The sequence below is a fragment of the Phanerochaete carnosa genome, assembly GCF_000300595.1.
Source record: "Phanerochaete carnosa HHB-10118-sp unplaced genomic scaffold PHACAscaffold_7, whole genome shotgun sequence".
NCBI lineage: Eukaryota > Fungi > Basidiomycota > Agaricomycetes > Polyporales > Phanerochaetaceae > Phanerochaete > Phanerochaete carnosa.
This window is the reverse complement of record NW_006767634.1, coordinates 1,719,781-1,744,251: the sequence shown is the minus strand read 5'-3', so window position 1 is coordinate 1,744,251 and position 24,471 is coordinate 1,719,781. Positions and strand designations below refer to the sequence as shown.

The 24,471-nt window shown below is 57.3% G+C and overlaps 7 protein-coding genes across 7 annotated transcripts; 2 read left to right on the top strand and 5 right to left on the bottom strand.

The window, feature by feature from the left end:
• Positions 1 to 613: 613 nt before the first annotated feature.
• PHACADRAFT_163784 (uncharacterized protein) lies at positions 614 to 2,217 on the bottom strand (the record flags this gene model as incomplete). Its single annotated transcript, XM_007398090.1, has 8 exons — positions 614 to 883; positions 966 to 1,136; positions 1,213 to 1,305; positions 1,380 to 1,495; positions 1,545 to 1,688; positions 1,740 to 1,825; positions 1,877 to 1,973; positions 2,016 to 2,217. The coding sequence occupies 8 exons, from the start codon at positions 2,215 to 2,217 to the stop codon at positions 614 to 616; spliced, it is 1,179 nt and encodes a 392-aa protein (XP_007398152.1).
• A 222-nt stretch (positions 2,218 to 2,439) lies between these two features.
• PHACADRAFT_211158 (uncharacterized protein) lies at positions 2,440 to 5,196 on the top strand. The gene is made up of 3 exons (XM_007398089.1): positions 2,440 to 2,580; positions 2,632 to 2,768; positions 2,820 to 5,196. The coding sequence occupies exons 1-3, from the start codon at positions 2,459 to 2,461 to the stop codon at positions 5,075 to 5,077; spliced, it is 2,517 nt and encodes an 838-aa protein (XP_007398151.1). The 5' UTR covers positions 2,440 to 2,458; the 3' UTR covers positions 5,078 to 5,196.
• A 2,092-nt stretch (positions 5,197 to 7,288) lies between these two features.
• On the bottom strand, positions 7,289 to 7,895 carry PHACADRAFT_186130 (uncharacterized protein; the record flags this gene model as incomplete). Its single annotated transcript, XM_007398088.1, has 3 exons — positions 7,289 to 7,591; positions 7,676 to 7,714; positions 7,767 to 7,895. 3 exons carry the CDS (start codon positions 7,893 to 7,895, stop codon positions 7,289 to 7,291), a joined length of 471 nt encoding a protein of 156 aa, XP_007398150.1.
• A 2,283-nt stretch (positions 7,896 to 10,178) lies between these two features.
• Positions 10,179 to 12,817, bottom strand: PHACADRAFT_259862 (uncharacterized protein; the record flags this gene model as incomplete). The annotated part of the gene is made up of 1 exon (XM_007398087.1): positions 10,179 to 12,817. A coding segment is annotated over exon 1 (1,304 nt), but the record flags the coding sequence as incomplete, so codon positions are not given.
• Positions 12,818 to 13,043: 226 nt separating this feature from the next.
• Positions 13,044 to 16,627, top strand: PHACADRAFT_186128 (uncharacterized protein). Its single transcript, XM_007398086.1, has 4 exons — positions 13,044 to 13,734; positions 13,790 to 14,389; positions 14,479 to 15,952; positions 16,008 to 16,627. Exons 1-4 carry the CDS (start codon positions 13,136 to 13,138, stop codon positions 16,287 to 16,289), a joined length of 2,955 nt encoding a protein of 984 aa, XP_007398148.1. The 5' UTR covers positions 13,044 to 13,135; the 3' UTR covers positions 16,290 to 16,627.
• Positions 16,628 to 17,534: 907 nt separating this feature from the next.
• PHACADRAFT_125215 (uncharacterized protein) lies at positions 17,535 to 21,765 on the bottom strand. Its single transcript, XM_007398085.1, has 11 exons — positions 20,521 to 21,765; positions 20,359 to 20,470; positions 20,144 to 20,302; positions 19,959 to 20,087; positions 19,586 to 19,908; positions 19,421 to 19,533; positions 19,260 to 19,372; positions 18,728 to 19,206; positions 18,344 to 18,595; positions 18,002 to 18,267; positions 17,535 to 17,939 (listed from the first exon to the last, which is right to left on the bottom strand). Exons 1-8 carry the CDS (start codon positions 21,163 to 21,165, stop codon positions 19,088 to 19,090), a joined length of 1,713 nt encoding a protein of 570 aa, XP_007398147.1. The 5' UTR covers positions 21,166 to 21,765; the 3' UTR covers positions 17,535 to 17,939; positions 18,002 to 18,267; positions 18,344 to 18,595; positions 18,728 to 19,087.
• On the bottom strand, positions 21,662 to 23,757 carry PHACADRAFT_197887 (uncharacterized protein; the record flags this gene model as incomplete). The annotated part of the gene is made up of 8 exons (XM_007398084.1): positions 21,662 to 21,729; positions 21,784 to 22,066; positions 22,123 to 22,260; positions 22,310 to 22,494; positions 22,547 to 22,675; positions 22,729 to 22,887; positions 22,943 to 23,054; positions 23,110 to 23,757. The coding sequence occupies 8 exons, from the start codon at positions 23,755 to 23,757 to the stop codon at positions 21,662 to 21,664; spliced, it is 1,722 nt and encodes a 573-aa protein (XP_007398146.1).
• Between the last annotated feature and the right edge of the window lie 714 nt (positions 23,758 to 24,471).

The following is a 24,471-nucleotide window of genomic DNA, read 5'->3' as shown; positions in this document are numbered from 1 at the left end:
GATCGTACACCGGCATAGGGCGGTGTATGTAAACTTCTCCGGTGTCGTGCTCATGCGGTAAGTGTTGCCTCGTATGCGTTTCCGGTGCAATGCCACCTTCCTATGGGCGTCTTGGGCAAACTGAGGCAGTGCAATGCTCTGTGGTAGAAGCCGACGGAGGCTGCGCAGGGAGGCACACGTACATGTCTAGGTACGTACACGACTCCTGCATTATAGACAGACAAATTCACAGCTACGTCAAACATATTGACTGAAGCTTCTCCACATAAGCGTCAAGAACGAAGATAGAACGTTCTTACGGTATGTGTCCACGGTTGCACTAAGGATGATAAGAAGCCGTGCGCAGCCATGTTGCCTTGGTGAAGCCGCCATCCGCGGAGGGTCAGTACGTCTTGCGGAGATCCACGAAGACTTTTATGGCATTTATCTCACTGGCCGCGCCGAGAACGGTACTGATACATCTTTGCTCGGAGCTCATGCTGTCCATAGTCCGTGGCATGAGCGCGAATGCAATGGAGGCTGACAGCATGCAATGCAAGGACGGAGTGCTAACAGATCTATACAACAGTCATGAGCACGTCCAGCAACTGTCAGCCACGAAACATACCCACCGTCACGTCCGACTATGCCGAAGCAGCGCCTTGCTCCGGAATGTCGCGTTGTACTGCAAGAGGTTGTTGATATCACGAACCCAGTCATCCTCCTTCCCGGGACCTGCGCCCTCGCCATCTCGGTTGTCGTCTGGCTCAGCTATGGACGAACGGTTGATGCACGGCACGGGATATAATGACGCCTGTACCGTGATCGCCTCCCCAGGCTTCAGCACGTGAGAGGCCTGGCCATCCATAGACAAACCTGCCTCTGCGCGGCTGCGCTCAGAAAGCTATTGTGAGAGACAAAGAGGAAACAAAGACAACCAATGTGTGCGGTCAGCATGACTCACGGCGGCGATGAAGTGTACGTACCCGAAGGGTGATAGATGAGGATGAGGGGAAAACCAGGGGACGGAATGAAAGACTGCGCGGGCAGATTGGTGTCAGGACCAGTGCACTCAACGAAGGATGGACAATAGGCCCTCCGGCCGAGAGCGAATACGCAGTAGATCCGGTAGGCGTCGACACGATTATGCCATCTGACTGTTCCACATGTCAGCTCAAATTCCAGGGAGCCCCATTCCCGTTGACGCAGAAGGCATATTTTTAAGGCACGTACCACCGCCTCAGTAAGGTGTTGCCCATCTACGAAGATATCGATGGTGTTCAGATGCGGGCTTGCGCCTCGGTGAAGTGCGACTTCGTTCATGACCTGCCATTCTATTTAATTGTCAATAAGCGTCCGGCATACAATCCGCTTGGAGGTAGATCGATACCTTGCCGTACATCCTTCATGTCATGTCCGTCCTTGTTTTGGAACGTACAGTTGAGACGCATACGATGGAGAACGGTCGCTTTGCCTTCAAATGCAGTCTCAATAGCCTTCCCGAAATCGTCGATGTCTAGACCAAATCAGCGATGCACCAGAGGACAGGGCAACGACGGGCTCACGGAAAGGCAGGAGGAAGCCTAGAGTGCCCATAGAAAAACTGAGGACGGGTGGTACAGCACCAACTTTGAAGAGCGACGCTGCATGCAATATGGTACCATCACCACCGAGTGTGACTATCAAGTCAATTGGTTCAGCCTGAGGACCTGTAGACCATGAATATTTAACAGAGATGTTAAAATGATGTAGAGTCATACCAGGGTGCCAAATCTCCGTGCCTTCGGGTCTATCTGTCCTATCTTCATGGTATACCCGCACGTCGGGATGCTTTTCGCGCATGTAACTACGAAACACCCACGTAAGTACCGCACACAAATAAGCGAATGAACTGTACCTGAGTAATGCCTCAATAGCGTCCACAACCGGTTTTGTGCGAAGTTTATTCACGATGATAATGGACTTGGGTGGGATTCTATATTGGCCTGGTCTACCTTGAACAAGTCAGGCGTGGGATCTGCATGCATTCGCTAAACACGGTTGTATGACATACGCGGAGGCAACGCCTGACGAGGCAAGTGTGCTCTTATGTCTCTTCAAGACATTGGTGCTTTGGAAGATATGGCGGGTTGATTGGTTCCGTAGAAGGCGGATGGTCGCACCGCAGACACTCGAGGATAGTGGAAAGCGTACTCGCAAGGCGGGACGCTTCGGCACTGCATGAACCGCTCTGAACATCGCTGGGATTAGGTGTATTTGACTCGGGACGTTGCGGGTCTGCACAGCCGAATTGTGTAGATTTTGGGAGTCTGCTGGGACGCCCTGCAGGTCACCGTCCCGAATCAACAGTTGATCGCGTTTGGCGCCCGCTGAACGAACGGCCCTGCCTGAGCGCTCTGATCCAATCCCGCCATCAATCCCGCCATCAGCCTCCCCACTTTCCGCCTCGCTTGGCGCTTCGAAGTCATAGCGTTTTGGAATGGGAGTGCATGGCCTCACGACGTACATCAACGAGCACAGCGCTGCATTAGCGAAGACGCTTCATTTCGCGACAGACGTAGCACCGAGCGAACCTACGACGTTTGTTATAGACGCATGGTCGTGAGTGCATCTCACTTTAGCTCACTACTCGTGGCTTAGCTCTTTCTTCAGCTTCATTTACGAAGTCCTTGCTTGGGCAGGACTTCCTTGGGTTTACGGCGGCGAATACAACCAATTTGCTGAGTTTGTGATTAAGATAGTCAAAGCATGGCTAGGTGTCGGACTGCGACTTTACTTCGTCTTCGATGGTGAGTTTGCTTCGCTCGTATACTCCGCTCACGATGCCCATCTCCACTCAGGTCCCTTCCCCGAGATCAAGTTCCCCACTATTATCTCCCGCATGAACAGGTCTACCATTAAGCCTTCGCATCTCTTCTTTCGCACGTCCGCGACTTCACGCGCAACGCCCCGGTTCCTTCGTGAGAGCGTGATGCTACCGCCGGGTATGTACGCCGCTTGCGTCGAGACCCTGCAAGGCATCGCACGCAACCTCGGATCAGATCAAGTACTTGAAATTCATTTTGCAGACGAAGAGGGTGATCCTTATGCCGTCGAGCTCGCAGCCCGCCTCGGGGGGTACGTCGTCGGCAACGACTCAGATTTCGTCATCTTGAACGCGGAAGGGTATTGCGGATATGTTCCATTGGCACTCATGGCATGGTCATCTCTCGATTCGGAAGATGATGATGACGCGGGTGACGCTGAAGAAGACGGCTTCCAAACGGTCGTATCGAAAGGCAAGAAAAAAACTGCCACCCAGAAAAGCAGCGTCTCTCGCGGTATCGTACCCCCAGACGTAGCATCCGGACTGCAGTTGTCGGTTATTATCTACTCGCCCGCAACACTTGCTACACACCTCCAGCTACCAATCTCCCTCTTACCTCTACTTGGTGCCCTTGTCGGAAACGACTTCACCGGCGAGAGAGAAGCTTCAGCCACGACTTCTCAAGAAACTAACCTCCAGTGGCTCTTTTTCGAGCGCTCTCTTACTCTTACTCAGCGCATTACCCGTGTCGCCACAACACTGCGAACAATCCTGTCTGCTGCCCTCGGTGCAGGACGAAACAAGAACAAACATGCCGTGCATAGCGTTATGCAGCTCATTGAGCGCGCCGTGAACGCTCTGATTGTTCGCTCAGTCGACAGCATGGCGTCAGGCGAAAAGGAGCGAGTTGTCGAGCGGGTCGTCGAAGCGACTCTCCAGTACGCCATCCCGCGATATGAGGGCACACTTCTCGGAACGGAGGGCCTCTGGGCCGAAGGCGTTTGTGCGCTGCATGATGCCACAAGTTGCCCCTTGCTGCGCTATCTTGCATCCCCAAGTGACCCCCTTGACGACGACGTGGAAGCACAGAGAGAACGCGTACGGGTTGCCTACGTAGCTGCATACCGCATCGGTCGGCTGGACCCGCATACGCTCGATGTCATGCATTCAGGCACGTTCTGGTATCGCCAGTTTCTCGAAAATCCGGATCTGGAGAACGTTGCTCGTAGCATTGGGAGGCCGATCCAGCTCTGGACATATGCATTGCTCGATGATGCGCTGGGACTGCCAGCAAGAACGGAGCCCGAACCGGAGCCACCACAGCCCGCGGAGGAGAATGCCCCCGAGCAGGATGACGAGGATGAGCTGATCGACGTGGTAGAGGAAGACTCGGAGGAAGACGCCGACCCGCTCGCTCCTTTGCGCGGAGCCCTTCAACAGCTCAACGGTTTTGAAGAGGGTACATTGGATGGAGCCAAATCTGAAACAACGGCGACAGCATCAAACCCTGCTTCCCCGAAGGCCCGATCGAAGGTCGTCGAAGAATATGTTCGTCGCGGTACGAAACTTGCGTCCGAAGACGTGATCGTACCCCCCTTGTCGGAACTCCTGGCTTCACTTCCGAACCACAACCAGACACGCTTTAATACGCCCATACAACTTTTGCCACCAGAAGACCGCTTCGCGTTCTTCCTCAAGGCCCTACAAAGCGACAGCACTCTAATTCGGTCGCTGCCCGCAGACCAGCGCACGGCCGCCCTAGTCCTCCGTTGGGTGGTACGCCAACTGCACGCGCGCTTCCAAGAGCGTGGTCACGACAAAACGCGCGAGAAGGAGAAGTGGACGCAAGTCGAGGCACGCGCCTTCCTTGCGTCCTTTTCCTTCTCGTCTCCGACTACCTTAACCGGAGAGCAAGATGAGCCGGAGCAGGTGCCGATCGTTGACAGGAACGTGCAGCTCACGGCGCAGGTGTCCGTCACGCTTGACTGCATCATGCGCCTTGGAGAGGTGCTACTTCTTAACGACGAGCTCCTCAGTCCTGTCCTACGCTTCTCCGGGCGTCGCTTCCACGCGTATCTCACCGGTACGAAAGTGCTCGCGGTGGATGCAATCCCGGAGAGACTGTGGCGAGCTTCTAACGACGGCCTCGAAAGTGCATTCATCGAACCCGCAGGCAAGAAGAAGCGGAAGGACAAGAAAGAGGCGGTCAAATCGTCGCCAGTGGGAAACAAAGCGAAAGCCGGTGCAGGATTCGGGAGCAAGTTTGGGCTACTGGCAGATATTGACGCGTGAGTGTGTCGCTCCGCACGCGAAAATAAAAAAGGGATAACCACTGTACTACGATACATACATTATATACTAGTAATATCATCTATTGTTTGTACCACGTCTATCTCTTCGAGCCGATGAACCATCCACCAGAAAGATGGCGGGTTACTACTTGGACATTTGAGCGACGAGCGCGAGTAATTATATCCTGACATCATGCACTGCTTTCTAAGTACGATACGTGTAGGTGTGGATACTTATACCATGGGCGCCGCACCAATGCGACGAGGTCTCAAGGTCGTGGTTCCGAGTCCACTGATATGCATGACTCCGCTATGAGGTTCTGACCAACAACCTGGAGGTATTTGTAAAGTCGCGCGTAGGCTGAGCCATTGTCGCTGCATTACAGGTTCTTGGACACCACATTGCCAGCGCAGACCATAAAACACATTAAACTTCCGCGGCTGCGGGGTCGGCGTGACCACTCGATTCTTGTCATAGGGGACAAGCCTCCGATGCGCAACAGTTAGGCATGGATGGTGAGCCAGAGCTGGTCCGTGTTCTTGGTGTCACGTTAACACCAAGAACACGGACCAAAGCCCGCCCCCTTGCTACCGATGACAAGATATCTGTCTCCCTCGCTGCTGGGTCTGCGTCACGGTAGCACCGGCCAGCTCTTTCTGGCGCAGTTGACGACCATGTGCAACGTACAAGCTACCTTGGAACAAGGTGACATAGGCTGAGCGCCAGACGCAGTAAGCCAGTTATTGTTAACGAGGGGGAAAGAGGCCTGAGTACATTTGGCAGCATTGATAATGACTATGTTGTGGCATGTAGGCGCATATCGGATGTATATAGAGGAGGCGTAAGAGAGAGAGGAATGGAGCGTAGATGCGTACAATTAACTGGTCACATTCCGGTTGCGGACGGACTGTCCCACTTCTGACTCTCGCTTTGTCGGTTGGGGTGATGATGATGATGATGATAGTGGGCGTGTCGCTGTGCCTTGTGTTGACCACAGTCATATGCTCCGTAATCTGCCGCATTCAAGCCCGTCGAGTTCAAAGAGGCGCACTCGGGAGATCCAATAGCTCGGCGGATTTGGTGGCGGCTGCAGTGGCCGGGTGTGGATCTGATTCGAGCGCACTTGCTGTGGTCAGCATGGGGGATGATCCAGAGCTGAGTCGCAGCAAAGACGTCATTGAACTTGCACGTTTGGACGACTTGCATATGGTTGTTGGGTTCACCTGAACCTCGAGTAGAAAATGCATCAACATGAGAAGAGCAAAAAACGGCTACCACTGCCGTCTGCGCTGCAGTATCACTGGAAAATGGGCAGATAGACAGACCTTCAGTCGGAATCCATAGTGGCGCCTCCGCCGAGATTCTGGATGAAGTCTGGGGTGGTTGGGGCAGTACGAGCATCACTCAGGTTGGATATGTGTGGCAAGGTCACCCCTGAGTTTCGATCCCGAGGGTCGAAGAGGCTATAACGATGCGACTTGTCCGGTAAGCAGGGAAAAGTTGATTATGAGCCGTGGTTTGGACGACTAATCTGTCCTCGGCAGTTTATAGACTAAAGAAAAAAGCGGGGGACCCGAGATCAAATCTTATGTGTAAGACCATGTGAACTAATCTCAGTTAGGGCGCGTGGTAAGACATATCGAGCCGTGCTCTGCGGCGGAAATGTAAGCACCGGACAAAAACTGAAGCAGTGGCTGGCCGCTAGAATGGTTCTCTGTCTGGCCGGAGATGCGATGGAAGTGATAAAATGGGCATAATGGGCGAAGTAAACGCTATTTACGGCTTCTCACCTTGCAGCAGCATTCAGTGAACGTCTGAGTTCTTATCCGGATAGGGTCCAAAAGGCTCCGCGAAACAAGGTACCGTGCATTTGGACCTCATCGCGTTTCCCTGTATTCGCCCTGCGTGCGGCGCATGTCATCCCGGATTCTCATGTGGAAAGGGTTCGTGGGTTTAGATCTCACTATCTGCGCGCGTTCACGAGATTAAGATTCTTCTGCCGCGGGCCGGATCGCCTGTGGGTTCCTGGATTGTCAAAATACGTAAGATAAGTCATTTATCGTGCTACATAGTGGAAGCCATTCGAGCTAGCCTGTACAAGCCAACTACTTGAGAGCAGTACAACTAGTAAGATTTTAATTACCAAGTACGCACCTATTGTACGCTAAAATTTTCGCGTGTTAGATGGAGACTTGTCGCCCCAGTGGACGCTCAGGCGACTGGCAAAAGCGGTGGCTTCGAGACTTGTTTCAGCAGGCCGTTCTTTGCCGACCTGATAGAGGAGTGAATGACATCAAAGCATAAGCCAGCGAGAGGCTTTTCGGAAACGAGGTCACCCGGGATGCAGTGCACCTTGTCGACTAAATTGGCCGCGACGTTGTCGGTGCAAGGAGATCTCCGCGGAAGTCTAGGGAAGCCCCTGTGCTCAAAGCACTGAAGGTCATCCCCAGGGACATCGGACGAGCTTGGTACGCGTCCTTCTGAGTTCTCCATCGGTAGTCGTTCACAAACGCTCTACATCGAGCATGCAAGGCAGAAACGTCGTTATTAACGCGCCTCACAAATTTCCAGAATTCAAGGGGTTCCGAGTCAGCTTACGGCAACGACCATGAATTGTATGGCCTCGGTGCAGCCGACCTGAATGTTTCTATCAGAATAGGGTGTATAACCACTAAATCAGCCAACACACCTGATCTTTCGATTCCCAAACACAAAGAGCAGATACAATGACAGCGCTTTTCTCTACGGTGCAGTCCAAGAATAGTAGTTGCACCGCAAAGAGCGGAGCCGTGCATGTGCAGGCACTGGTCTTAGCCATGACAATCGCGTGCAATTCCGGCAAGGCGGCAGCCTTGGTAATTTTGAGCTCGCTAGTCGCGGGAGTCGCGCGAGGGTGTGGCTCCTGAAACCATTCATCAATCATTTTAATATCAAACACAGAGCAATCAGCTGTGGTCCTCTGAAGTTTGTAGCCTCCCGGCGAGCCAGGAATTAGCCTCGTGACGCGATTGGCCCACGCCAATCGCTCGCCCCACGTCCTCGGCCCGTGCCGGCGACACGGCTGATGGAGGAGGCCCTCGATTGGCACCCTGCGACTCCCGCTGAGCGTGCCGTCGCACGCGGACGACGAGAAAAGTGTCGCAGCCGAAGCCTGTTTGACGCCAAGAGCGATCGAAAGAGACTCCGGACCCCGGAAACCTCGGACCGTCGAGGCTGGTATCGCACCCCGGGAAACAAAACACAAAGTTCCATCCGGAGCGCCTGTGAAAGAAGCCCTTTCGCTACATGGTCACGACTTCTGTCAGCATCCTGAATGCTCCTGCGTCGCGTGAGGTCTTTGATGATGAACGCGAGATCAAGGGGTCTGAGACCGTCTGAGACGGCCTGCATGTTCGCACCCTTTCCAGGGTAACGTCGTCGTCCGCATGTCAAGGGTGATTATCAAGCTACCAAAGCCGTCGGGTTTGAAGTTCCTGTCCTCGTGGTCGATCGGGAAGGGGAGCGAGCCGAAACGCTTCTTTGTTTTTTTCGGCCGGTCGAGAAGTCTGAGCAGCGCATAGAGCAGTACCTCAAAGCTTCAGGTTGGTACTAACTACAGTAAATGCGCGCACCTAAACGTTAAAATTTTAACGCTTCGTACACAAGACAAATCTGAACCCTTTCCGCCACACACGATACGCAGGGATAACTTTACGTCAACGCGTAAAGATACATTGCCTGCTTTGTGTCGAAATAGGTCATATTGTCTCGGCACGAGTACTGTGTCCTCGCAGTCCGCATGTAGTTCGCTCCAGATCATACCTCATTTTTCGTCGACGTCAACGTTAGGGTCGTGCGGACACCCGCCGCATGAGACTGATCTAGAGACTTTTTTTTGCCACGGAAAAGATGTAGCTATATTACCTGTTTTGCAACAGAACACATTACTTTTTTGGCGTTGGAATATACTCAGGATTTCTTCGTCTTTTCTGTGGCAACTTTTCCTTCTTAAATTAGTCTCGTGCCGGCCTTTAAGTTGTTTCATCGGTAGGCGAGTAGTGGGTTAAGCAACATGGAAAATATGATGATTTGCTATGATACAAAACAGGCAGCACATTTTTGACCCAAACATCCTGCGTTAGTGCACCCGATGAGGGGGACGCGACCAGCTCTGAGTCGGCAACAGCCGGACGCCACCAGGCGATGGGCGATCCAGTGATATCCGTGACAAAGCTGGGTGACGAAGGTTCGCTCCCGTTTTCTCGAAGAAACCTCGGACCGATGATTGTGCGTGTAATCTACTCTTGCGGCAAGTTTTCCAGCGTCACCAGTGCGTGTGTGTGCATGCTTCCGTACTACACGAAAAAAAATTGATGTCTGTCTGTAACAATACATTACGGAATTATGTTCTACAAATCGTCGCGGCCTCTGCTTTGTACAGCGATATACAAAGAAATTCAGAAAGCAATGTACACGAAAAAAAAAAATCGGGCATAGACAACGTCAGAGTACAGAGAGACAGCCTCCAGAGAGAAAAAACGTCGCAGTCAAAGGCGCAATAACTTATGCATCCTCTCGCAATTTTGTTGTTGTTGTTTCCTTACCTCCCCTTCTCCTCGAACTCCCCCAACTCGAGCGGCGCGAGGCGCTCGACAGGCGGGAGCCGCGCCGTCTCTCTCCGCGCCGCCGTGCTCTCCCTCCTCTCCCTCCTCTCCCTCCTCTCCCGCTCCCTCCTCTCCCGCTCCCTCCTCTCCCCTCTCCCTCTCCTCGCCCTCCTCGCCCTCCCGCTCAGGCCGCTCACCAAGCACCGCAAGGCTCACGGCGCTCCCACTCCTGCTGCGTCCTCCAGCAGCAGCATACGGGTCCGCAGCCGCGCGCCGGATCGACGCCGCGCGCCCGAGGCTGGCGCCGCCGCCGCCACTGCCACTGCCGCCAAGACCGCCGCTGCTAAGACCGCCGCCGCTGAGACCGCCGCCGCTGAGACCGCCACCGCCGCTCCCTTCGCGGTGCGGCGCGAACGCGCGCAGAGGCGGGGACGTCGGCGGGGAGGTCGGGTACAGCAGCGTCGACGCTGGGAGCGGGCGGAGCGCGGGCGAGTCGTGGCGTCGCACGAGGTGGGGGTGGTACTGCTGCTGATGTTGTTGGTGCTGTTGGTGCTGCTGCGGCTGTACCGCGACCGAATGCCTGCGCGTCGCAGACGGGCGCGGTGCCAGCGAGGTCGACGACGCCGACGGCGGCGGCGGCGCGAGGTGTTCGCTCGCCCGGTCCACAGGTGGTGGTGCAGCGGCGGCGTGCGGCGCGCTGCTGCCGCTGCCGCTCGCAGACGCGTGTTCAAAGTACGCAGGGGATGCGGCGACCACCGCGACGCTCTGACCCTTCTCGCGGCGGAGCCGGCTCTTGTCGACGGCAGGGGGCGTCGTCTGCGGGAGCGCGAGCGACGCGCGGCGGGCGTGCGCGCGACGGCGCGCGCCATCCTCGTCGTCGTCATTGTCATTGTCCCCGTCGTGCCGCCTGTTATAGCCGTCCCCGGGTGTCGCCGCCGCTGCCGCCGACACGGACGACGCGGAGGGGACCGCAGAGGCGCGTAGAAGCTCGACAGGTCCCGGACGCGGGCGCGCGCCGAGCGGGGTGCGCGACGGCCGTTCGCCAGCGGTGCTGCTGCTGCTGCCTGTCACGATCGTCGAGCGGTGTCTGCTACGACTGCTGCTGCCGCCCTCGTCCATCGGGGCCGGCGACGCTGTTAGGGGCGTGTGCGTCGTGTTGCTGGTGGTGGTGGTGGTGGTGGTGGTGGTAGACTGCGACGGCGAGCGCTGCAGGGGCGCGCGGAACGCCTGCGTGAGGAGCGGGGGAGAGGACGCACGCGAGCCCGCCGACGCGGCGTGCTGTTGTTGTTGTTGTTGCTGGAGGGACGCACGCGGCGGCGAGTGCGGCGGGGACAGCGTCGAGGGGCGGGCCGGCGATGCCGTGCTGCTCCACCACGCGGACGCGGACGTCGCCGAACGGGAGCCTGACGTGGGCGGCGGGCGGAATGGAAGGGTGGCGCTGATCGGCGCGGAGCGCGTCGAGCCCAGGGGCGGGCGTGTGCCGGTGCTGCCGCTGCCGCTGACGCCGATGGACAGCGATGGGACGTGGGATGGCGGGCGCCTGTGGGTGTGTGAACGGTGGGAGGAGGACGATGATGATGGTGGCAGGCCCGCGGGCAGCGGCGGAGAGTCGGGTGGGGAGGGCAGCTGGAGCGAGCCCGGGCGCGAGAGGGAGCGCGAGAGGGACGACTTGGTCTGTGGGTGCGGGGGGTTGGCGGGCGGAGGCTTCATGGGATCCATGTCGATGCCAGGGTTGTCCGAGTAGGTTGCAGATGCTGCGTGTGGGAGGGACACCCGGGGGTGGGGATCGGCAGCGAGGGCTTTGTCGCCACCAGGGTCTGCAAAGAGGACGTCTGGATGAATGTAATCGGGATACGAACCTGGCGCGACAGAGGATGCTTTTGAGCTGAGGCCAGGCGGCGTGAGGCTGCGTTTCGTGTGTGGGTCTCTGGGTGCCTGCGTCCGGGAATTGACAGCGGTTGATGCGGGGGGCAGTGCACGGCCTGCAGCTGATGGGCCGGCGACTCCGAATGTTCTCGGCTCTGGTTTGGCTCCCGAGGGCCGAGAGCTGTTGGATCTGTGGCTCGTGGTGTGCGAGAGGGTGGCGGCGTCGGTCGGGAAGCTGTAGGTGTCGGCAGTGTCGAGGCCGTCGTCGTCTGAGGTGGCGCCTGCGGATGAATCGGCGCTGGTGTTATTTGAGCGGAGGTCTGACCATGTGAAGGTTGATAGGGCTGGAGGGAGAGGGAGAAGTGCAGGATGCGCCTTGGCCTTGCGTTCCTGCTGCTTCTCGTGATGGGCGTGCAGATCGTCGTCTGTTCGTCCCTCGGGGAGAGGATCGTAGGAGGAGGTGCTCCTCTGGGTCCTGCGGGAGCCCAAGTCGCCCAAGCCGCGTCTCCAGCGAGAGATGTAAGACATCAGCGAGCTCTTGCGGCGGGTGGTGGCCCCAAGGGAGGAGGGGCGACGGGCCTTTTCGAGATCTGTCAGACGTGGGGACGGATGAATGGCGGGGCTGCGGTTGGATGATGATCGAGTGCATCGGCGGAGGGACGGGACAGAGATGAAGACGAGAACGGCAGTGGCAGCCAAGGCGCCGATGACACCGAAAATGACGGCGAGATTGAGGGGTGCATTTGGACTGGTGATGGATTGGGAAGGCTGGGTTGGACATGCGTGGATGGCAGGGAGGAGGAGATCAGAGAGAACGGATGGGTGATTTAGCGCGGCTGGTCGGGAGAAGAGAACGCTGGAGGGATGAGACTTACCACACCGCTGCAGGTTTCACACTGTGCTGGTGTCATTATGTAGTGTTGTCAGGTGTGGCTGTCGTGGTGGCTGTCGTGGTGGCTGTCGTGGTAGCTGTAGGCGAAGACGGGAAGCAGGGAAAGCAAAGGCTGGCGCGGCGACATGGCACGAAAGGATTGTGGAGTGGGGAGGGTGGAGACGGGGCTCTCCACTGACGAGGGGGGCTTCGTGCTGGGGGAGCAGACGGGGAGTGCAGCAGGCGCAGGAGACGGGGGCTTCGTGCGATAGGAACAGACGGGGAGTGCAACAGGCTGGCAAGGTTGCAGGCAGCAGGTCGCGACGCCCACGGCCGCTGCTCGTGCTGGTGCGCATCAGGGGCATCAGCGAGGCAATCAAGCGCGCTCCGAGATGGGTCGGCGGCGCCACAAAGCAGCTGGCGACCTTCCAGGCCTCTGCCCGCCACAAAGCATACGCTGACATTTCCGAGCGTGCCTCCCGTGTCTCAAATTTCAGGCCATCTTCCTCTTGACGCCCCGCCGCCGCCCTGCCCACCATTGCAGTTTCACGTCAAGGTACATCACAGTCATGGAACTCGCCTCTCGGGTCATCTCTCCCCCAGGGTGCGGATTTCCTGCGGCAGGCACTTTCCTTTCTTTCTCCCGGACGCCCACCTGCAAACTGTCGACGAGGCGACAACGGCGCACGCACTCATCACAACACTGACGGCAGATGTGATAATAGAAGCGCGACCACGATGCATCCAGCCCACGCTTGCATGACGCTACACCCTGCCATCTGCATCTGGTGCTTTGTTCTCTTCGTCACTACCGCCCTCGAGGCCGCGGATGCTCGTCTAAATCTGGAAGTTGACTCGATCGAACGCAGCTTCGACGCCCACCACCCGCTCGGTTCGAACTCCATCTTCAACTTCAACCGCCACCGCCTCCGTCGTTTTCTGCATACCAGCCGCCCAGTTGTCTGCGCGCCTCCCACCTTCGTTACTCGCGACCCTCGACTTTGCTTCTCCACGACCCCTTCACGCGCCGAAAACCCACTCTCCGAGCCCGTCTCTCGCGTCCGCCATGCTCCCCGTCCAACTAGTGGCAATCGCCTGCATCGGCGCCATCTACAACTGGTTCATCGCTCAACCCTACGTCGCAACAAAGGTCTCCCCCGCAACACGGCTGCTCATCTCGGCATCGAGGCGGGCGGCAAGAAGGGCTCGAGAGCTGCTGGACAGCGCCTCGCGCCTTCCCTTCCGACACCTCGACGACCTGTGGCGGCCAGCACCTCCCAGTCCACTGGCCGCCGCGCCGTTACTCTCGGCGGTAGCACAGCCGTGGTGCCGAGCGAGTGAGCGGAACCTCACCTCGCACTCCCAGCAGTGTCTGGCGGCCGACCGTCTCAGTCCGCACGCCCTCGCCGCGGCCACGCCGGGCCCGTGGTCGGTGCATGTGCGGGTGGAATACAGCCCTCTTCTCGGCGCGCTTGTCGTCGTGTGTGCCGTGGCGATCTATCTCGTCTGGACAAGGCGGTACTCCCACAAGGTTGGCTTTCCTTGTCTTCCCATGTTCGACGCTTTTGCTCACTTGCGGTCCCAGGATCTCGCCTCTGCGAACAAGGATCAGATGGCCGGCTGTGAGGTTATCGAAATCAGGACAGAGGGCGCCCGTCGTCTCGAGCAAGCAAGCAACTGTTTTCCCGCGGAACGCGAGGTCGTCCCTGCTGCCACCCCCATCGCCTGCTACTTTGCAACACAGGCCGAGCTGTTCGCCGCATGTGCCCAGTCCTCGTCGTTCACCATCGACTGCTCCGACCTGTGGGACATCCCGCCCGTGGAAGCGTATCGCAGCCTGCACTTCCGCGTCACCCCGCCGGCCGATCGACGCGCGGCCATCGCCCCGTCGGTCGCCACGTCCGACGTGCGCCTTTTCTCCCCGACGCCGCCGCCGCCGCACAAACAGCCGGAGCGCAGACCCGCCGCGCGTGCCCGAGCGCCGCCTCGCCCGTGAGTGTTCTTTTTATTAATAGCGTCGTTTGACATTATCCTCTCGGCGTCCCCAAGCTGATGAAAATCGACTTTTCTTCTTCTCCTAGCGTCGGCCGGTCTGCGTTCGGCGTCGGGCGGCTCTCCCGCTGTGCTGAACGCGCCGGGTGGACCGCGATCGATGTCGGCAGGTTCCTCCGCCACGCAGAGGCTGTTCGACTTGACGCCTCGAAGGCTGCAGACCACATTCCACCCGAGGCGGACAACGCGCACGACCCCATTGCGGCTTTCCCCGGGTCGCCGTTACTATCGCAGGAGTGGTACCTGCGCAAGAAGCGGCCTGCGCAGAAGACTCTGAAACGGACGGTCGTTCCCACCAGACCACCGAAGGAGGTGTCGAGGGGACGGTCCAGCCGTGCGCGATCGGCGCTAAGGACGCAGTCGGACGAGGCGGCCGCCTTGGCACTCGCCGATGCGGCGAGGGAACCCGAGCGCGACGAAGATGGCGTCGATGAGATCGATAACGAGCGGGAACTCGAGACCGGCGGCGCCACCTTCCACAAGCACGACATCGACGAGACACGGCCCGAGGCGGGAGACCAGAACGAGAACAGGAACGACGCCGTTCAACGTTGCCCCCCGCCCCCCAGCGTGACTTCCGAAGCTGCCGGCAAGAGCCGATCCGCGGAACAACATCACCCACCACCCTGTGCGACCGCAGCAGCAACCGCGAAGGACATCGGCGCCACCGCGGACCCGAACGCACAGGCGGATCACAAGCCGAACCGCAAGCCAAAACGGCGGGGCGGGATGTCTGCGCGGGTGGCCAAGAGGAAGGCGCTGGAGGCGCAGCAGCAGCGGGACGCGGCCGCGTCCGAGCAGTACGCGGCGCGGCGACACGACATCCTCGGCGGAGAGGTGCTGACCCACCGTGTGTCTGGCGCCTGGCTCGTGCCGGAGGCCTCCCCAGACGTCTGGGCGCGCACGTATCCCCCGCACGTCGCCCAGAGCTACCCGGCGCCGCCGTCGGGGTCGAAGCCGGACAAGAAGTCCGACGCGCTGCGACAGAGACGGCACGGCCGGGTGAAGCCGTTCCTGGGCAAGGTGCCGTACCCGACGAAGCCGGTCGTCGTCCTCGGCCACGAGGTGCGGTACGCCAGCGATGTGCGGGCGCGGTGCGGTGAGGAGAGGAGGGCGCGGAGCATGGTGATGGACAGGAGGCGGGAGAGGTGCAAGGAGTCAGAGTACATTGACCATCTCCTGGTTCCGCTGAAGCCCAAGATCGGAGACGTCTCGCCTGAGTTAACGGAGATTGTGGCAGAGTACGAGGAAGCGGAGGCGACGAAAGCGGCTGCTAAGGCCGCAGCAGCAGCAGCAGCAGCAGCGGACGCGCCGCAGGTGCATATCCCGCCTTCACCCGCGGTCCGCTCAGAGAGCATCAGTCAGCACCAACACACCCCATTGACGTCGTGTACGCCGGCTGAGGTTCAGACGCCTAACCACCTCCGAAGCTCGGCGGCGCCAACGACAAGCACTCCTCACACCGAGTCTCCGGACTCTTCTGGCACTGCTCATCGCCCCGAGGTGCGCATGTTGGCCATCTATCGTGTTTCAACCATTTTTTACATCTATTGGACAGGATCCAGTGGCCGCGCACCCTGCACTCGACGGGCCGACTTCGCCGCGAGCTCAGAGCGTTTCTGCCTCTGCGCCGTGTACTCTCCCTGCCACACCTTCGACCGCTGTGGCTCCGGCTACAGCTATTCCAGCACCTGGGTCTTCAGCCGACCCCGTCGGTGACTGTCCATCGCTGGCAGTGGAATTTTCACCGGCGCCGCCGACCAATTTCACTGTCAACTGCAGCTCGTGCCTCTTCCCACTCACCAACCCCGACCATGGCCGAGACTTTACCCTTGCTTGACTCGCCAGACGACCCGATCCCGCCGGCCACGGCTACGTCGTTCGTTCTTCCCTTGGCCAGCGCCTGAGAACTGGCTCTCCACCGCTTCGTCTCCCCGCCGCCGCCCGCCAACACATCTCTCTCGCCCATTCCCGCCACCCATCCGGTCGCTTGCCCTCTACTATAACTCCACAGAACTACCCGTCATTGCACATCGTCCTCTTTTTTCGTACTTTTGTCCCGTTTTTCAATCGCTGCTGCCACCACTGGCAAGCACTTTGACGATCCGAAGGCGGCAACTCTCACTCGCTAGAACAGACGGCACGGTGCCCCCTTCTGCGTCGTTCCCCTGACTCGAGACTGAATTTTACAGATGTCACGCGCGGTGTGATGCCAGCACATCTGCAGCCAGTTGTCGACGGTCGTGGCTTCGGGACGGCTCGGCCCCACGACGTTCAAAGCGGTCGTGTCGTCCTTGTCAGCCGTCGTCCGATCTGCCACGCCTTTCGCTTTCGACAAGCTCTCCTTTCGTTTTTTTATCTACTCTCGCGGTTATACTCCCCTCTCCATCTTTGCGTGGTGGGCCTTGGCGGCATTGTACGTCGATCTATCACCGGCGCTGCGGACGTCCTGTCGGCATTTCTGTCCTTTTCCTCACTGCGGCAGCGGCACATCTTCCTCTGACGAAATGTTGAGAGTAGCTCGGACGCTGGTTGGCGTGGCGATGTCGTGGTTCGTGGCAAGCATCGTCTGTTCTGCTGCATTTGCATCCGACTAATAGTTCTCTTCAGGTTTGGTTCTGGCTTTCCCTGGTCTCTGATTCTACTCTTCGCGGACGTGCAAGAGTGACTGTATACATCTCATCTGGGTCTCTAGTCGTCTTCTGTCCTGCCTTCCCTGGGGTGTCTCGTCGCTTCTTCTCTGCATCTGGTCATGGCCCTTAGTTCGGCGCTGGGCTCGGGTTCTCTTCTATACACCGAACATCTGGAACGAATACCGGTTATGGCGACTTGTCCTCAGGCTTGGGGTCTCGACTTCAGCTACCGGGAATTACGATCTCTCTCGACTGTCTTTTCTCTCGGGGTTCCTCTCTCTCGGATCCTAGTCGCTCCACAGTGTTCCTGAACGACTTCTTTTGATGTTCCCTCGACTTGTATTTTGACTTCAGACTACGCTTCTGGGCATTTGTAAGGGCTTACTAATGGATCGTCGTTCAACACAATGCGTGCCTCTTGAACCAAGTACAATCCAGATAGGTTTGAGGTTGAGCGGGGAACTGGTATAATATTCGAAACGCGACGCAAGAAGTAGGGGTGACGTAGACTACATGATGGAAGCAAGAACAGACAGCGCGGACTAGTTTTGCAGAGAACCAGACTGAAAACACATGGCATGAGTACCATTCGTTATACACAGGCACACAATAGTTGTAGCGGGGGGAGGCAAGCGAAGAGAACCTTTATGGAGAGCTGAGAAGGGAATAGGGAGTGTGCCTACGAGTCAATGTCCATCCTGGCGCCGCCGCCGCCACGCCTCCTGCCTCCGCGGCCACGACCACGACCACGGCCGCGCGTAGGGTGCGATGTGTACTCGCGGGGGTCGGCACCCGGAGGTGCGACCAGAACCGCGGCGCGGGAGTCTTTGGCGAGGATCTCGTCCGAGCGTAGCTTCCTGGAATGGGGGCCGCCATCAGTCAGAGCCGCGTTCTCCGTAAGAGGACCTGGGCTACTCACGACCCGCCCGGGGATCCAGAATCGTCCATCAACACGTCCACACTGTCACTGTTGTCCATAGCAGCCGCACTGAGGCGTCCGGCCAGGGAGGCGTTCGAGCCTCCGACGACCTTCACCGATAGGATGCGGCCGTCCGCGGGCTGGCCGTGAAACTTGGACACGGCCGCCTGGGCGTCTTTCTCATTCTTGAAGACGAGACGCACGACGACCGGGCTCAGCTTGACCGTCTTGTGCGTGGTGACGGGCCCGCATCGCTTGAAGATGGCCTTTTTTTCGCACGCACGCACCCGTCGATATCAGCGTCCTGTCCGCAACGGACGAATAGAGGGGAAAGATGCGTACCTCGACGTCCTCGGACGTTGTGCCGTCGGCGAGCCCGCCGACCTCGACGACGTTGCCGCGCGAGCTCGCGCCCTTGATCGAAATGCCCTTCTCGCCTGCCGCCTCCGCGAGCGCACGCTCCGCCATCGACATGTTCATCTTCGGCGGCCGCTCCTTGTTGCCCAGGCGAGCGCTGAGCGAGTTGTGCGTGGCATAGAGGTCGTGTTGCCAGGTGCCATTGACGTCTCCCTTGGGCAGGCGGGAGCTGCGGTTCTACGTGGCCAGATAGGGGCACGATGTATGCGTGAGGAGAGGACGGGGAGGAGGAGCGAAAGGTTATGGGACATGAGAGGAGTAGGGTGAGGACTGTGAAGGCCCAAGAATGAGGACAAGACGTTGGCGCACATATGGGGATGCTCCTCCACGGTTAGACTTGTTGCGCACAGGTCCTACAGAGCCTGTGGTGTCGATGTTCATGCGTTCGAGGAGAGAGGCCATGGTGGGGAAGTGAAGAGGTGAGAAGACGAGGAAGAAGAACGAGAGCTGGGTGGGCAGACTGTCCCCGACAACGAAGGCGGAGCGAGGGTCGAGGATCTCTTCCTCTTTCGTTTTCTTCCAGCAGCGTATCCGGCGTCTTACCCCACGTGATTGTTACTGCCACCTCATAAGTCATGAGCTCACGCCCGACGAACACGGTGCTTGCCAGGGTTCAGAAATACAGAAAAAATTGCGACTGTACAGCACGTAAGACAAGTACACTAATATTTACAACTTCGCTTTTGCCGCTTTGGCAGATGCGAATTCTAATTTTGCACGTTCCCTCAGTTGCCGGCGAAGGATCTTGCCTGCCGCGCTCTTGGGTATAGCTTCTATAGTCACCACTCCTGTGAGTGTATCAGTACGTGGTCAGAGACATCAATGTAAGCACAATACTAACCTCCGCGTAGGTATTTGTGACGAGCAACGCGGGGTTTAATCCACTCTTGCACGGCCAAGCCGAAGGCCTGCTCTTCATGGAACTGGAGACCGGTCTTGTGCACAACGTACGCTCTACGAGAGAGTCAGCAGCTGAGGGAACGAGGTAGTGTTTTGAGTTACTTTGGTAGCTCAGTGGCTTCAGCTTCATCGACTACACCGATAACAGCAACATCAACGATTTCTGGGTGTTCCAAAAGCACGCTTTCCAGCTCGGCGGGTGGGACTTGGAAGCCCTGGCACCCTTCAGTGAGCGGACATGTTCAACTCAAGTAAGAAAAACCACACCTTGTACTTAATCAGCTCTTTCCGCCTGTCAACGATAGTATAATAACCCTCCTCATCCACTATCGCGATATCTCCCGTCTTGAACCAGCCGTCAGGGGTAATGGAGTTGGCCGTCGCCTCCGGGTTGTTCAAGTACCCTTTCATAATGCTCGGTCCACGCAACCACAACTCGCCTGGCTCGCCCGCAGCTGCCTCTTGGACATCTTCAACGACCAGTCGAGCCTCTAGATTTGGAAGCAGAGGTCCAACGCTTCCCACTTTCCGGACGAAATCCTCAGCTGGGAGCAGGTGCGTCGTCGGGGACGTCTCGGTCAGACCATAGCCTTTTACGTTGTAAGTGTCGCAAGACTACATCATAGAGGCCTTTACGGACCTTGAATAAGGGCGAAGTCCGCACCAGCGTTTTTGAAGCGAGTGCACATGGCCATGACCAGCGGTGCGCCAAGGGGTGCAGCCCCCGACAGCATCAGTCTCAGGCTCGATATGTTGTACTTGTCAACCGCTGGACGGTCAAGTCAGCTAATCACGGCATTCTGACACGAGGACAGAGCAGCTCACCGGGATGGTGCGTAAATAGGAGGCACATCGGCGGAACGACGAGCATCTGCGTGACTTTGTACTTCTCTATCCACTTGCAGGCGTCCGTAATGTCGAACTTCTGCATAATCACGACTGGTATGCCGCGTATGAATGGGAAATGCAACAATTTGAACACGCCTACAAGCAGAAAAACGTTGGAAAAATTGAGCATGCGCTGCAAGCGTGTGACAAACCATAGATGTGGTAGAAAGGAAGAGAACCAAGCATGACTGGGTTCGGCTCGTGCAAGTTCGGATATGAAATATCAACCATAGGTAGCAGCGCCGTCAAATTCCTGTGGGTAGTCTGAAGCCTTTTTTGAAAACAGTGTGGGGAAACATGCCAAGCACACTCACCATGACACCTTTAGGCTTTCCAGTCGTTCCTGATGAGTAGCACAAGAGTGCCGTCTCGTTTGCGAGTTCACCAGGGAACTTCTCTTCCATAAAGAACCGTCCCTTATAGAGAAGGTCCTGCATGCGAATGTAGTCGTTGGAAATCGGGTCGCGTGCTGGCCAGTCCGCGATGATAATTCGCCGCCTCGCGGCCGTGAGGTCGAAATCCAAGTTCTTGAACATCTCAAGGACGACCGGCAACAGGGCGGGGTGCACGAAGACAACCTTGGCGCCGCTGTCCGTCCACTGGTGCTCGAGCTCGCGTGGGGTGTACGAGCTGTTCGCGAGTGTCATGCACAGGCCCGCGGCGAAGCCACCAAAGAGCATGATAGGCCACGCGAGGCTGTTCGGCGAGAATATCATTGCGACGTCGCCACGCTCGAGGGACCCGACGCCGCCGAGTCGCGCGAACCCGCTGCGGAGGCCCCAGGCCATCTGGTGGGTGAGATGGTGCCAGTCCTCTCTGGAGATTACCCTACCCGTCGCGGCATCGATGAACGCGGGTTGCTCTGCTGGGAAATCGTTAAAGCGTGTCACAGCGAGGTTGGTGTAGATAGACTCGTCCCGCACGGGGGCGGGAGCATGCGGGGAAGCGTAGATCTTCATGGTGGTGAGGAGGGCGAGAGGCAGGTGTGGTGCGAAGGGGACATTCAGGAATGCTCACGTATAAGTGCGCCGCTAGGATGCACATGATTCTCGACCGAAACAGATTCGCGAAGAAATACTCGTCGGTGGCGTTAAGGAACAAAGCGACGCATGAAGTATTTAGGAAATGTATAGGAATGTCGGCGTGGCTTCGATAAGACGAATACAAGATTGCATGCGTTATTCCAATAGGTATTATAGCGACATTATGTAACGTCAGATAGGGATCGAGTAATGTAGTCCTACACAGGCCTCCACCATGGTCGCGAATTCGGGGTCGTGGCGATTGTGGGGGCGCGCTCGTCCCGGGTCGGGGGCGCAACGTTGCCAAAAGAAGCACGAAGTTCACAGCTTTGCATTTAGCGCTCGTGATTGGGCCATTTTTTTTCTCGCCTGCTCGCGCAACTCCCGCCGCAGAATCTTCCCTGCAGGACTGAAGGAGATAGTGGAAGTCAGTCTAGACACTCATAAGCCTGTGAAAAATGAGAACTTGCCTTTTGGGTATCGCATCGACGACGATCACGCCTGTGTTTGAGCTCGAGCGTGAGCTGCGGTGATAACGAAGAAGCAAGCACTTACCGCCCCGCAAGTACTTGTGTCGTGCAAGCTTGCTCCTGACCCACTTCTCTACACTCTCTGCAAATTCTTTCTTTTCCCCAGGTGTCAACTTGCGAGCAGGGACGACGTATGCTCTACAGTCCCGGTAAGCGGTGCACCCGAGACACTGACAGTCACGTATCGCAACTTGCCTTGGGAGCTCCGTCGCCTCCACATCAGAGTAAACGCCTACAACGCCGGCATCCGCGATATCCGGATGCTCTATCAGCACGCCCTCTAGTTCAGCAGGCGGGACTTGGAAGCCCTGAGTGCACGAAGTTGATAACGGCTTTCCTCTATCTCGTAAGCAGCATTGCCCACCTTGTACTTGATTAGTTCCTTTAGCCTGTCGACGATGGTGTAGTATCCCTCCGAGTCCCGGATGGCGATGTCACCTGTCTTGAACCAGCCTTCCGGTGTAATGGCATTCCTAGTCGCCTCTGGTTTGTTCAGATATCCCTGTTGAAGTGAACATGGCGTGGATTTATGTGAAAGGTATAGTACAAACCTTGAAAACCGTTGGTCCTCGAACCCATAGCTCACCAGCTTCGCCTTCTGCTGCATCACGGGTATCATCGACCACTAGGCGGGCTTCGAGGTTTGGCAGAAGCGATCCAACACTGCCGGCCTTCCGCAAGTAGGAATCGGTATCTTGAAACGTCAGAGTAGGCGAGGTCTCGGTGAGTCCATATCCTGCGCAGCGTTTAGCTCCTGCATGAAGATAATAGATGGACGCTGCATTTACCTTGAGTGATGCTCACTCTTGCTCCGACAGAGTGCAAGCGGTCATTGGTCATCATTAACAGCTGCTGGCTTAAGGGGGCAGCAGCACATAATAGCCACTCCAAACTTGTCAAGTTGAACTGTTCAACCGCTAGCCTCTAGGTAAGCTCAACGTTAGTCTGACAGGTCAACAGACAGACGCACCAGGATGCTGCGAAAGCACTACACAGACAGGAGGCACGATGAAAGCCTGGGTCACCTTATGGTCCTGAATTGCGCGGCAGAACGCCACAGGTTCGAATTTTTCCATGATGACGAGAGGGACGCCACGATGAAGTTGGCATCCCAACAACTTGATAATGCCTAGAGCACGAACCAATCAGCGTATGTGGTACTTCAGCGACAAGACTTCTCATACCATAGATGTGATACAAGGGTAGCATGGCCAGCATCCTAGGGTTCGGGTTACTCAATTTCGGGAACGTAATCGCAGCCATATCGAACATAGACGTGAGGTTGTGGTGTGTGGTCTTGCATAGTATCTGTTAAGCTCTCTCCACCGAGTCAAAGACCGAATTTACTCACCTCCACGCCCTTCGGCTTACCCGTAGTTCCAGAAGAATAGCAGAGCAGCGTAGTCTCGTGCGCCTGCTCCCCCAGAAACTTTTCCTCCTCGGACAGCCGACCTTTATCCATCAAGTCGGTCATGCAAATAAACTCCCCAGGGCGCGCCGAACCATGACTCGTCTGCCAATCTATAACGACAATTCTGCGTCGCGCCTCCGAGGTGTCCACATGCACAAGCTTGAACGCGTCGAGGACGACGGGCAGCAGAGCAGGATGAACGAGCACAGTCTTTGCCCCGCTGTCCTTCCACTGGTGCGCCACCTCGCGCGGCGTGTAGGAGCTGTTCGCGAGGGTCAGACGCAGCCCGGCGGCCCAGCCGCCGAACATCATGGGCGCCCAGGCGATGGAGTTGGGCGAGAACACCATGACAACGTCCCCGCGCGCGAGCGGGACGCCGCCCAGCTCGCTGAACGCATGCCGGAGTCCGTGGGCGAAAGAGAGCGAGAGGTCGCACGTCCCGGCACGGGTGATCGTGAAACCTGTCGCGGCGTCGATGAATGCGGGCGCGTCGGGCGGGTGCTCGTTGAAATGGGTCCGGAAAAGATTCGTGAAGACGGACTCGTGCACGAGCGGAACAGGCGGGTAAGGCGAGGTGTAGATCTTCATGGCTGGGGGTTATCGAGTGGGAATAAAAAAGGCAGATCGCCCGGACAACTGCTTTATAAAGAGAAAGGGAAGGGCGCATATCATGCATACGATACACAGGCAGCGCTGAATCTGGGCCCCCCTCGGGTAACTGTGCATGAGACACTTCGCATTTACGGCGACTATGCGAGCAATCCAAGTGTTTCAGAATCGGTGTTACGTAGCGCGAGCCTTACACATCGTTTGAGCGCACCTTTGCGCAAAGAGTATTGCAACGAAGTGCTACTGAGTATATACAGGTCGTTGTGTTGTCGGACGCCGCAGGCGGCAACGACCCGCTGCCGAGATATTTGATCTCTCGCATGCTTTCTGCCCCTGATCGACCACAAATTTCCTGTTACTTCCGCTCATCTCCTACAGTGTAAAGCATCCCGTGGCGGTGCCGGCCACTTGCCGGCCGCGGACGTTACACTGGCAGCTGTCGCGGCGGAACAAGCTGCGGATCGTCCAAGAATGTGAACTTTAAAGGACCGTGATAAATATCCAGGACGCCGGCAGTATTAGAGAAAGTGTGACGCCGCGCGCCTCTTCATCTTGTTCTACACTAGTCTCGGTCGATCCGCTATTAGAGAATTGTAATAGGAGTTTTCGGAGTTTTAAATTTCCTTTGCAGGGGCGCTATAGAGCAACAGAACTTTCAAAGTCCGTTAATCAGCCATTACAAATGGTTTGTTA